The sequence below is a fragment of the Rhododendron vialii genome, chromosome 8a, assembly GCF_030253575.1.
Source record: "Rhododendron vialii isolate Sample 1 chromosome 8a, ASM3025357v1".
Lineage (NCBI taxonomy): Eukaryota > Viridiplantae > Streptophyta > Magnoliopsida > Ericales > Ericaceae > Rhododendron > Rhododendron vialii.
The window spans coordinates 2,518,831-2,532,422 of NC_080564.1; the positions used below are offsets into that span (position 1 = coordinate 2,518,831).

General features: G+C 41.2%; 3 protein-coding genes across 3 annotated transcripts; all 3 read left to right on the plus strand.

The window, feature by feature from the left end:
- Nucleotides 1–159: 159 nt before the first annotated feature.
- Nucleotides 160–3,048, plus strand: LOC131299040 (probable L-type lectin-domain containing receptor kinase S.5). The gene is made up of 2 exons (XM_058324578.1): nt 160–1,557; nt 2,103–3,048. Exons 1-2 carry the CDS (start codon nt 264–266, stop codon nt 2,939–2,941), a joined length of 2,133 nt encoding a protein of 710 aa, XP_058180561.1. The 5' UTR covers nt 160–263; the 3' UTR covers nt 2,942–3,048.
- A 3,875-nt stretch (nt 3,049–6,923) lies between these two features.
- On the plus strand, nt 6,924–10,163 carry LOC131299039 (probable L-type lectin-domain containing receptor kinase S.5). Its single transcript, XM_058324577.1, has 2 exons — nt 6,924–8,447; nt 9,217–10,163. The coding sequence occupies exons 1-2, from the start codon at nt 7,139–7,141 to the stop codon at nt 10,053–10,055; spliced, it is 2,148 nt and encodes a 715-aa protein (XP_058180560.1). The 5' UTR covers nt 6,924–7,138; the 3' UTR covers nt 10,056–10,163.
- Nucleotides 10,164–11,471: 1,308 nt separating this feature from the next.
- Nucleotides 11,472–13,358, plus strand: LOC131336250 (uncharacterized). Its single transcript, XM_058372036.1, has 3 exons — nt 11,472–11,755; nt 12,551–12,708; nt 13,309–13,358. The coding sequence occupies exons 1-3, from the start codon at nt 11,472–11,474 to the stop codon at nt 13,356–13,358; spliced, it is 492 nt and encodes a 163-aa protein (XP_058228019.1).
- The last annotated feature ends 234 nt before the right edge of the window (nt 13,359–13,592 follow it).

The window sequence follows — 13,592 nt, forward strand, 5'->3', positions numbered from 1 at the left end:
GAGACTCGAGATGGGCTCCACAAAAAATTTATGTAGAATATGCACCTTATTTATACGTGTTTTTAGACTTCTCGAAAACGAAGACCAATTGGTCAACTGGTCAAGTCGCCGGCGTTTTATTGGGTGAAGTGAAGACGCAAAAATGAAAGACTGCTTTATACTCAATTTCATTCGTAAATACCTTATCTCTGCCTCTCCCAATTCCCCCAAATCTCTGTTATCTCCATTTCCGTCCATATATTCTCGGCCACCGTGACACTTTGATGGGATTGGCCGTGAAGCACCCTATGATCGCCGCCATGCTCCTCTGTTTCACGGCGGTCACCGCCCAGAACCTCAAGACTTTCACCGCTACATACGGACCGTTCAATTACACCTATTTCGATATATTCGGCCCAAAGAACTCAGCCAACATGTCCAACGGCGTGCTCCAATTGACTCCGAACTCAGCCTACCTGTCGGGCTCGTCGGGCAAGCCCCTCCAAAATCAGGTCGGAAGAACGCTGTTGAAACGACCGTTCACGTTGTCGGAACCAGGTTACAGCAAAACATCCGACAGGGTCGCCTCGTTCAACTCCTCCTTCCTCTTCAGCATCAGCCCGCTGGGCCGTAATACCACCCCGGGGGAAGGGCTGGCCTTCATAATAGCCCAGCCCTTCAAATACTGGCTTCCGTCACAGAGCTTCGGCCAGTATCTGGGCCTGACCAACCCCAACACCGATGGCGACCCTGCAAACAGCCTAGTAGCCATCGAGTTCGACAACGTCAAGCAGGAATTCGATCCGGATGCTAACCACGTGGGACTTAATATAAACAGCATCAAATCTACTGTTAATGCCTCTTTGACCCCATTCGGCATCGAACTTGCTCCAGAGGGCGAGGGCGAGGCCAGGTTTTACAATGCCTGGGTCCAGTACGACGGGGTCAGTAAGGTCATTGAGGTGTACATTGCACGACAAGCCAAGCTTGATGGGGAGACGCCCTTCAAGCCCGATACCCCGGTTTTAAAATCGAATCTCGATTTGGGAGAGGTTTTGAAATATCAGTACTCGTACTTTGGTTTTTCAGCATCCACAGGAAATAATGTGCAGCTCAACTCTATATTTAGATGGGACTTGACGGTGGAGTCCTTTGTGGAGGAACATCCACCGTGGGAAATGACTCCAAATCCTCCTCATTGGCAAAAGACTCTCCTTGTAGTCGGGTTTTCACTGCTTGTGATTGGGGTAGCAGTGACGGGCTACTATTACCTATACAAGAAGCGATCGATGGCACAGTTTAAGTCCAACATATTACTGGGGGCCTTGAAGAGATTGCCAGGAACCCCGAGGGAGTTCGAATTCAAGGATTTGAAGAAGGCGACAAACAACTTTGACGAGAAGAACAAGTTGGGCCGGGGTGGTTTCGGTGTAGTGTACCGAGGCCATCTCCATGATGAAAATCTGGAGGTGGCCGTCAAGTGGTTTTCTAGGGAAACCATGAAGGGTGAGGATGACTTCTTGGCCGAGCTCACCATCATCAATCGTCTCCGTCACAAACATCTTGTCCGATTGCTTGGTACGTCCTTTTCCAAGTCTACAACTTTTTCTTCTTTAATTTGCTTCTAGCTAGTCAGGTTCAGTCGAAGAGATCGAAGCGAAGTCATCAATTTAACCATTCGCATGGTCGCCCCAAAGACTGAGCTTGTCTTTATGGTTCCTAAATGTCATCTCAATTCTGTTCTTGTTTTTCAGCTCATTAAAAAAAAAAAAAAAAACTTATCTTAGTTCCAATAAGAGTGAGTTTCCGCTATTCTTTTTTTCATCTTCAATCTTCAGGTTAATGTCAATAGTCAAGTTCTTTCTGCTAATTGGTAATTTACTTGATATGTGGGAGAAGAATGGTATGCCTAGAAATCTGTGAAAATATGAGTTTTTAGTCCATTTAAGAGAAGCTCGTTGTTAAATATGGTATCTAAAGGGATTATTTTCATGAACCAAATTGAGGAGTTTTGGAAAACCGCATCATTTTGTTGTTGGGCAGAATAGCTAAAACATTTCGTAGACAAATTATTTACTTTTAATGAACCAAATTGAGGAGTACTCTTTCTTTGTATGTGACAGGATGGTGTTACAATAATGGGAAGCTTCTACTTGTATATGACTACATGCCGAATGGTTGTCTCGACGCACACCTATTCACTAAAGCGCCAGACATCAAGCCACTAACTTGGGATCAACGTTACAATATCATCTCCGGGGTGGCCTCGGCATTGAACTACCTCCACAATGAGTACGACCAGAAGGTGGTCCATCGGGACCTCAAGTCTAGTAACATCATGCTAGACTCTGACTTCAACGCCCGGCTAGGGGATTTCGGCCTCGCTCGCACCCTGGACAAGGAGAAGACCTCGTACTCAGAAGTCGAGGGCGTGGCCGGCACACTTGGCTACATTGCGCCTGAATGCTTTTTGACAGGTAAGGCCACCCAACAGTCTGACGTCTACGGGTTCGGTGTAGTCTTGTTGGAAATAGTTTGTGGCTTGCGAACTGGAACAAGGATTGGTGAGTTCCGCTTTTTGGTCGATTGGGTCTGGTCCCTGCACCGAGAAGGCCGTATATTAGATGCCATAGAAGAGCGGCTTGGAGATGAGTATGTTGTTGAGGAAGCTCAGAAAGTGCTCGTTTTGGCTTTGGCATGTTGTCATCCGATAGCAAGCGAAAGGCCTAGAACTCAAGCAATTGTTCATATCATATCCGGTTTAGTTCCGGTGCCTTATGTGCCACCATTCAAACCGGTCTTTGTTTGGCCTTCGATGCCTAATCTGGAAGATGATGATATCAGCAGCCTTGGTAGCACGACGGAGACAGAGTCCTTTCCAACGACCCATTTGGGATCAGGCTTCACTCCGCAAAGCATCAGTCGGGAGCTCTATGCCAGGGACAAATTTAAATCTGTGTAGGTAGTTTCTTTTGTAAACTAAAACCAATTATCATGTTTGAGTAATATATTATGGTTATCAGCTTATCTGTTATGAATAATAAATTAATTGAAATGTACAATTTAAGATCTCAGTTGTACTGACTGGACACATACCACGTGAATGGAATGGCCATACATAAAACGGTGTCCGAATCCTCTCACGCATATAGACAATTATGTGTTCCGAATCTCCGATAGAACATGTCTTTGAATTATTGGGAGAATGAATAGATAAGCCCCTCACTGCGTAGTTATATCCTTCGCAGGTGAGCCTGAATCAAGTTCTATCGGAAGGATCCAAACCCAATCGGTTTGGGACTCTTTCTTCTACCAATTAGGAGACATTTGATTCCTACTGTAGCGTATGTCATCTACGTACATCCATATTCACTATCATGGACTACAGCACATTGCAAAAGCGATCGCGATTTCCAGGCCTAATGTTCTCCCGTGATTCCTACTTAATTTTGTGTCAAGAGCTTTAATCTGACTATTTCTGTCACTGTTTTTTCTTTGTTCAATACTTCAATTCTCCCGAAACATTCTCTTTTTGTTTCTAGATGATAATTTATGAGAAATTTATCTTTTGATTGTAAGGGTTTCGTTCGATTTGGCTTTCTTGACGATTCTGTAATTTTGTTTTGAAGTTGAGTTACAATTCTGATTGTTACTCTGTAACGTTTCACCCCGTTCCTCTCTCTTGAAACTTATGTATGCCTAACAGTGTTATCGATGAAGGTCCACCAGACGAGTGTCCTCTGAAAATGTCTCAAGACTTAAACCTTTAATGGTGTAAAATTCAAATTGAAGCAGTTAAAATCGGGATATATGATTGAATAAGGGAAAAGGGAAAGAGATAGTCATAAAAATTGGTACATATTTGCTGAACCGGCTCGTGCTTTGCATGTTGGACTCTGACTTCAATGCGTGACTCGGGGATTTCAGCCTTGCCAGCGCCCTGGACGAGGAGAAGATCTCGTCCCCGGAGGTTGGGGGCATGGCCGGCACGTTGGGTTACGTTGTGCCTGAATGCTTCCTAACAGGCAAGGCCACCAAGCAGCCCGACGTCTATGCATTTGGTGTTGTTTTATGGGAAATAGTTTGTGGCTTGCGACCTAGAACCAGGATCGATGAGTTCTACTTCTAGGTCGACTGGCTTTGGTCCTTGTGCGGTTGCACCAAGTTCGGATGTTAATGCTGTAGAAGTGCAGCTCGGAGATGAGTAAATGTCTTTTAGTTTTGTGGCCAATCCCATCTAGTGGCGATGGCCAATGTGGCTATATTGCCGATCCCAAAAAAAAATAAAAATGGCAATGCGGGTACAGAACCAGAAACGGTCAAATGGAGAAGATAAATGGAATAGTCATTTGTTGCACGAGGAGAACGGGGCGGCCGAGGGAAAAAAAAAATCTTCAATGCAACGATTTTTTGTAATGTCCTTTCACATGATGTGAGTTTTACGTATATATAGGTTTCACATAATCTGAGAGAAACGTTACAAATAATCGTTGCATTAAAAATTTTCTCGGCCTGCTGTGGGGGGGGGAAGGAGGTTTGAATCGGGTCATTGCTCGGAAGTTGCCTATAAATTGGTTGGACTACTGTTGTGTAACTTCCATTCAAGTGTGAACATTATATCTTTTAACACTAGTTCCAAATTCAGAGTTTATTTATTTTTGTACTTTTCAAAATGCCCTTGTCCATACGAATTTTTTATCCTAAGAATTATGGCCAAGAGAATAAGATCTACTCCTATCTATGAACACATCCTGACAAATAGTGGCTCAATGATTGATTAAAAGTACAAATGCCCTTGTCCATACGAATTTTTAATCCTAAGAATTGGTCCTGCTACACACACAGCAGATCTGTGCACATATTTTATTGTGAGCCCACCACGGGTCCATGTAAATTATTCGAGCCGTTCATTAAATGTAAAATATTTTTTAAAGGGTTCCCGTAAAAAATAAGCTCAATCCGATACCTATAGGTGTTTCATCCAACCATCTGACTTTTCATTCAAATTTTCAAAAAATGAAAAAGTTATATGGTTGGATTGAGCACCTATAGGTATCATATTGAGCTTATTTTTTGTCAGGGTCTTTGAAAAAATATTTTACATTTAATGAACGGCTCAGATGATTTGTGTGAGACCCGTGGTGGGCCCCACAACGAAATCTGTGCACAGATCTGCTGTGTGTGTAGACTTTCTGTAAGAATTATCACTACTACAAAAATAGATAAAGACCTTGGTTATTTGGTGTGATCTTTCACTTTTAATCTCGCATTCAAAACCGTGGTCTATCAAGGTGTAACTAAAAGTCTCTATTTTTTAACCACAGGATAAAAACCGTGATTAAAACTCATTAATACCGTGACTAAAAACATAAAAACTGTGATTAAAAAAGACAAAACTGTGACCTTTAATAGCTTAACATCTCAGTTTCATTATAAAACCGTGGTTGTTTAGAGAATAATAATCTCAGTTTTTGAAAAAATCGAGATTGAAAGTGGCGTTTTCCTAAAAGAAAAAATCCCCCTTTATTTATCCTGCTAGATTTTGAACCTAAGTCTCTTGAGTTTTGTATAGAAGCTTCAACCAACTGCACCACACACATTTTTCAATATAGAATTGAAATATTTAATATATAACATATGCATTTAACATTAAAATATATTTCGAACATCATTTTGAACCTTCAAATATTAAAATTAGAAATTTTGATAAACATGAAAGTTGTAACCATTTGTGTTATTGTTCAAACTCAATTTGAATTATCTCAATTAATGGAGTTTTGAGCATAGAGTTGTACTCGAAATACATTTGGCGACGAAACGCAACTTTCATAAATTTCATCACCAAAGGTATCCATTTGGTGACGAAATATATTTTCATCGCCGAAAGTACTCCATTTTTTGACGAAATATTTTTTGTAGAATGGTTGAGAGTGACATTTATTTAGGGGTATTACACACGTAGTTGATTAAGGGGTAAGCGACTTTCAACTTTTCCTATATAAGAGCTTTCATCTCAAGTCTAAAAAAAAATGTGATGTATTCTCTAATTTACGATCTCAGTTTCTAGATGATTGAGATTAAAGATTTTTTTTATCTCAGTTTTTCAAAAATGAGATCTATTCTTTAAGTTACAATCTTACTTTTAGATTATTGAGATTAAAAAATCTTTTCATCTCAGTTTTTTTCGAAATGAGATATATTCTTTCATATATAATCTCAGTTTTTTTAGAATGAGATCTATTCTTGAAGTTACAATCTCACTTTTTAGATTACTGAAATTAAAAAATCTTTCCATCTCAGTTTTTTCGTATAACTGAGATTAAAACTATAGTCCATAACATTTTATTACGCTTTTACAAAAAGTAAGATCTTTTTAGTTTTTGGACCGTGATCTTTATACCATTTTGTAGTAGTGTATGGCCAAGAGAATAAGATCTACTCCTATCTATGAACACATCCTGACAAATAGTGTCTCAATGATTGATTAAATTGCACACAGGCAAACACGAACACACTGGAACATAAAGAAAATGAGATTAAATTCTTTTTTAACAGGCGGTAGAAAACTTTACTTTTTTACCATCATTTTTTTCGGCCCTATCATGTGTTTATTATTAATCTGAACCGTTCATTTTATAGACACAACATAATAATATATCCATGCAAAAAATAAACTTGATTGAACATCTAGGAGTATCAAAAATTGAATTTTGCTTTGTAAAATGAACAGTTTGTCTTTATTATTATTGACAGAAATTAGATCGTCTAGTTTATAAACCAAAATTCAAATTTTGATATATCTATCGATTTTCGATGAAACTGATTCTTTACCTGACAATACTATAAAAGTCAATAGTAGAAAAGTGAGATTTTATACCAACGGTAAATAAATTTATTCTAAAAGAATATCATCATTGACAGTTTCCTAGCAATGTGGCAAATGGAAATGACAAAAACGGTGAGAGAGAAATCGTTGGGTTCTGCGAAGAGTGAAAGCGGAGAAAGACAGGCCAACTGGTTAACAAGTCAAGTCCCCCCGCGCTTTTTGTTAGGTGAATAATTGGAAAAGAAAGACTCTGCTTTTACTATTCTATCCAGCAAAATCTTATCTCTCTCTCCCAATTCCCAAATCCCCGTTATAGCCATTTCTGCACACTTGATGGGATTGGCCGTGAAGCTCCGTATGATGGCCGCCATGCTCCTCTGTTTCACGGTGGTCACGGCCCAGAACCTCAAGACTTTCACCACTACATACGGACCATTCAATCGCAGCCAATCCAATTCCTGTTTATTCAAGCTGGAGACAGCCACCATCTCCAATGGGGCGCTCCAATTGACCCCGAACTCGGCCTACCAGAGGGGCGTGGTGGGCATGCCACTCGAAAATCAGGCCGGAAGAGCGACGTTGCGTCAACCATTCAAGTTGTGGGAGTGGGAACAAGGTTACAACAAAAAAATGGACAGGGTCGCCTCGTTCAACTCCTCTTTCCTCTTCAGCGTCTGCCCGCTGGGTGGTAATACCACCCCGGGGGAAGGGCTGGCCTTCATACTAGCCCACGTAGATTACTGGAGGGAGCCCATTCCGTCAAAGAGTTTCGGCCAGTATCTGGGCCTGACCAACGTCAACACCGATGGCTCCGCTAGAAACAGCCTAGTAGCCATCGAGTTTGACAACATCAAACAGGCATTCGATCCGGATGCTAACCACGTGGGGCTCAATATAAACAGCATCATATCTAATGTTACTGCCTCTTTGACCCCACTGGGAATTGAACTCGCTCCAGATGGCGAGGCCAGGTTTTACAATGTCTGGGTCCAGTATGACGGGGTCAGTAAGGTCATTGAGGTGTACATTGCACGACAAGCTGGGTTTGATGGGGAGACGCCCTCCAGGCCTGATACCCCGGTCTTAAAATCAAATCTCGATTTGCGAGAGGTCTTTGGATATCATAAGTACTTGTCCTTTGGTTTTTCAGCATCGACAGGAAATAATGTGCAGCTCAACTGTATCTATAGATGGAACTTGACGGTGGAGTCCTATGAGCTGTACGAACATCCTCCAAAGACTCCAAAACATCCTTCTTGGCTTAAGACTCTCCTTGTAGTCGGGGTCGGCGTTCCACTGCTTGTGATAGGGGTAGCAGTGATGGGCTATTATTACCCATGCAAGAAGCGATTAATGGTTCAGTTTAAGTCCAACATATTACTAGGGGCCTTGAAGAGATTGCCAGGAACCCCGAGGGAATTCCATTTAAAGGATTTGAAGAGGGCGACCAACAACTTTGACGAGAAGAACAAGTTGGGCCAGGGTGGTTTCGGTGCAGTGTACCGGGGCCACCTGCATGATGAAAATCTGGAGGTGGCCGTCAAGAGGTTTTCTAGGGAAACTATAAAGGGTGAGGATGACTTCTTGGCAGAGCTCACCATCATCAATCGTCTCCGTCACAAACATCTTGTCCGGCTGCTTGGTGGGTCCTTTCCCAAGTTTACAACTTTCTCTTCTTCAATTTGCTTCTACTCTTATCTTTATATGATAGCAGTGATTTACGGCACTAACCGGTAGTTTAATATTTCACTGCATCGAAATTTATCTTCCATATATAATCGATCTAAGACGCATGATATTCACTGCAAGAGATAAGTTCTTTTTAGGCCCCAATTGTTTTGGTTCCGAAAGCTTTATTTTTTGTTGCAAAAAACATGTATGGACTTTTTTTTGTCCATCACTAGATCGCGCGGTTGTTAAACGGCTATTGATAAAAAGGGAGATTGGGCGACCTTATTCTGTGTTCCACATATAATTTTGCTTTCAGGACTGAAAATTTGGTTCCCAATTGTCATCGCAATTCTGCTCTTGTTTTTCAGCTCATTAACAAAACTAATCTTAGTTCCAATTAAGGGTGAGTTTCCACTATTTTTTTTTTGTCTTCACGCTAATGCTAATAGTCAAGTTCTTTCCGCTGAATGGTAATTAACTGATGTATGTGAGGAGAATGAGATGCCTACAAATCTGTGAAAACATGAGCTTTTAGTCCATTTAGTTTAAATGAGGCTCGTTGTTAAATATGGTATCTAAAGGGATTATTTTTGTGAACCAAATTGAGGAGTTTTGCAAAACCACATCATTTTGTTGTTGAGCAGAATATTTGGTAGCTAAAACATTTCGTAGACAAAATATTTACATTTAATGAACCAAATGAACCAAATTGAGGAGTACTCTTTCTTTGTGTGTAACAGGATGGTGTCACAAAAATGGGAAGCTTCTACTTGTATATGACTACATGCCGAATGGTAGTCTCGACGCACACCTATTCACTAAAACACCAGACAGCAAGCCACTAAGCTGGGATCAACGTTACAATATCATCTCCGGGGTGGCCTTGGCGTTGAACTACCTCCACAATGAGTACGACCAGAAGGTGGTCCATCGGGACCTCAAGGCCAGTAACATCATGCTGGACTCTGACTTCAACGCCCGGCTCGGAGATTTCGGCCTTGCTCGCGCCCTAGACAAGGAGAAGACCTCGTACTCAGAGGTCAAGGGAGTGGCTGGCACAGTTGGCTACATCGCGCCTGAATGCTTTTTGACAGGTAAGGCCACCCAACAGTCTGACGTCTACGCGTTCGGTACACTCTTGTTGGAAATAGTTTGTGGTTTGCGACCTGGAACATTGATTGATGAGTTTCACTGTTTGCTCGATTGGGTCTGGTCCCTGCACCGAGAAGGCCGTATATTAGACGCCGTAGAAGAGCGGCTTGGGGATGAGTATGTTGTTGAGGAAGCTAAGAAAGTGCTCGTTTTGGCTTTGGCATGTTCTCATCCGATAGCAAGCGAAAGGCCTAGAACTCAGGCTATTGTTCATATCATATCAGGTTTAGTTCCGGTACCTTACGTGCCGCCATTCAAACCGGCCTCTTTATGGCCTTCGATGCCTGCTCTGGGAGAAGATGATATCAGCAGCCTTGCTAGCACGACGGAAGCAAAGTCGTTTCCAACGACCCATTTGGGATCAGGCTTCACTACGCAATGCATCAGTCGAGAGCTCTATGCCGGGGACAATTTTCAATCTGTGTAGTTTGTGTACTATATTATGGTTATTAGCTTATCTGTTATGAATAACAAAATAATTGAATGTTGGTACATCAATTTAAAAAACTAATCGAGATCTTAAATTTTGTACAAATAATTTTGAAGGATTAATTGGGCACAAAAGTACTCATTTTATGCCAAAAATTGTGCGAATTTCTATAGTGAACTAAAACTGAGAGACGGAGAGAATACGAAGGTAGAAAGACAGAACAATGCTACAAATAGAGAAAATTGGAATGAATAGAACCATCCTCAATTCTACCGGCCGGACACATACCCCGTGAATGGAATGGCTATACATGCAACTGTGTCCGAATCCTCTCCCGCGTATAGACGATTTTGTGTTCCGAATTTCCTACGAAACATGTCTTTGAATTATTGGGGGAATAAACAGATAAGCCCCTCGCTCCGTAGTTATATATCCTTTGTAGGTGAGCCTGAATCAAGTTCTGTAGCGTACGTCATCGACTATGGCAGTGGCGATTTGGATTCTTTAGCACGTGGTAGAGGCGATCGCAATTTCTGGCCTAAACACTTCTTGTTCTCCAGTGATTCCTACTTATGTGGTAAGAGCTTTAATCTGACTGTTTCTGTTGCTGTTTTTCTTTCTTCAATACTTCAATTCACCCGAAACATTCTCTTTCCCATGTATATGTAGGCCCCACACCATGTGAGAGAGGTGTTACAAATAACTATTGCATTAAAAAATTTCTCAGACGGCAGAGGGGGGAAGGAGGTTTGAATCGGGTCATTGCTCGGAAATTGCCTATAAGTTGGTTGGACTACTGTTCTATAACTTCCATTCAAGTGTTAAACACTTCAACCATCCAAATGGTTAGCAAAATGAAATACTTATAAAGAAAAATCCACCACACTCATCTACTTTGGTTTTGATACAGCATTTTTTTGTTAGACTTCATGTATTTTGGGTAATTTAGTTTAGGACTTTAAAGATGAATTTTGACTTTTATTGCAACAAAATAAATTAAAAGCATTGAATACAACTAAGGTATTTAGAAAAATAATTGAAGACGTAAACTAAAAGAACAATGACACAACAGAGATATAGAAATTGGAAGTTCCGCAAAAGTCAGAGCTGAGTAACCTGGCCAATTTCTTAAAGGAAGCGGCTCCTCTCTTGTTTACCTATCTCCGGTCATTGTCTAGTTTGGACTTTTGTGGGCCTTTTTTGGGCTCAAAACAATTATTTGAAGGGATTCTTCCATGCCGGCCTAAATTTGTCACTGTCTATCTGTCTGAACCCACTGTGTGTCAAGTCCATCCCACATAAGTCCTGTTTTAAATAAATTGTCAAAAGTACCCCCACCCTCACCCTTACAGACCATACTCACACACTCTCTCTTTTCCCAGTTTCCACAGTTCTCTTCCGATCTACAGAACAATGGAAGGCGAAGAAGAAGATCCGTCGAATCCAACCCAAACAATGGAAGGCGGTGGAGGTTACGAAGGCAGTGGTGGTGGCGCCGAGTATGGAGGCAGCGGCAATGGAGGATATGGAGCTTGTGACGGTGGAGGTTACGGCGATGGCGGCGGCGGGAGTCGTGGCGGCGGCGGCGGCGGCGGCGGATATGGCAGTAATTCACAGAATCGAAATGCTTCCAGTTTTGTCCGAGTTAACTCGGCTGAACTGGTTGGCGCTCCATTCCGATTTCCCCAATTCTGCTGGTTAGTCGGAAGCCTAGAAGCTTGAAGTTCATCCCGACTCTGTTTTCGGAGGGAATCTCCTATGAGTCGATTGGACTCTATCAGCATCGCCTTCTTCCCCATTTTCCATTTTCCAACTTCAAAGCTTCGTTGGCTTTGTTTCTTATTTTACACTAGATCTCGTGATTTTTTCAAAAGTTGCTTTATTTGTTTTTTTTTTAAAAGTTTAATGTGCAGAATGCAGTTGTGATGTGAGCTGTGCATTTAGGAGTGTGAATTATGTAATTTGGAGCCTAAATTCTACATTTAGGAGATGTGAATTGTATCGATGGCATATGAATTCTGCGAAAAGGATGTGAATTCACATTTTCAAGAATTCATCTAGAATTCACATTGAGAATTTATACCCCAAGAATTCACACAAAAAATTCATCCAAAATTCACCAAAAATTCACACATTCAGAATTCACCCAGAATTCTTTGATTTTTGGGGATTTACACCAATAATTCACACCTAGAATTTACACTCAAAATTTACCTCAAAAATTCACACCTCAAGAATTCTGGGAGTAAAAATTCTGCATATGGGTGTGAATTCTGAAAAGATCTAAAGATGTGAAATCTAGAGAGTGTGAAATCTAGGAGTGTAAAAAGTTTATAAAGGCAAAATAGTAAGAACATCTTTAAAAAGGGTTTGGATGAAATAGCACTACAAAAAAGGGTTTGGATAAAATAGCAGGCAAAAAAAGTGTGAATTTCTCATTTGCATGTGAATTGTGTCTTTTTAAAAAATTTGAATTCTGATGGTGTGAATAGTGAAGGGCGTGTGAATTTTAGTGGTGTGAAATCTTGTAAAGGGGGTGTGAATTCTGCAAATGGATGTGAATTCGGAGGTGTGAATTTGGGGGGTGTAAATTCTGCAAAAGGATGTGAATTCGGGGGTGTGAATTCTGCAAAGGGATGTGAATTCGGAAGTATGGATTCTTGCAAAGGGGTGCAAATTTGGGGGGTGTAAATTCTGCGAAATGATGTGAATTCGAAGGTTGTGAATTCTTGCAAAGGTGTGTGAATTCTGCAAAGGTGTGTGAATTCTTGGCGGTGTAAATTCTTTAGAGAGGTGTGAATTCTGTGGGGGGGGTGTGAATTCAGTGGGTGTTAAAAAGTGAAAAGGGCAAAATAGTAAAAGCATATTTAAAAATGGCCTAGATGGGATAGCACTTACAAAAAAGGGTTTGTATGGAACCCATACAAAAAATAGGACTTGCCAGGAATTTTCCCTTATTTGAATCATTCATGTTGGAGATTTCGTCAAGAACTTCAACCTCACCAAAAATTATGTTGATCGGATACCGTTTAGTAACCTATCGGTGCACAATTCATCCTAAACAATAGGCTCTGAATGATTGATTAAATTGCACGTAAGCAAACATGAACACTCTGAAGTATAAAGAAAATATCATCACGGACAGTTTCCGAGCAATGTGGCAAATGGAAATGACAAAAACGGTGAGAGAGAAATCTACGCGTAAGCAAACATGAACTTGGCTACATTGTGCCTGAATGCTTTTTGACAGGTAAGGCCACCGACCAGTCTGACTTCTATGCGTTCGGTGTAGTCTTGTAGGAAATAGTTTGTGGTTTGCGACCTGCAACAAGGATTGATGAGTTTCATTGTTCGCTCGATTGGGTATGGTCCCTGCACCGAGAAGGCTGTATATTAGATGCCGTAGAAGAGCGGCTTGGGGATGAGTATGTTGTTGAGGAAGCTCGTGCTCATTTTGGCTTTGGCATGTTCTCATCCGATAGCAAGCGAAAGGCCTAGAACTCAGGCAATTGTTCGTATCATATCAGGTTTAGT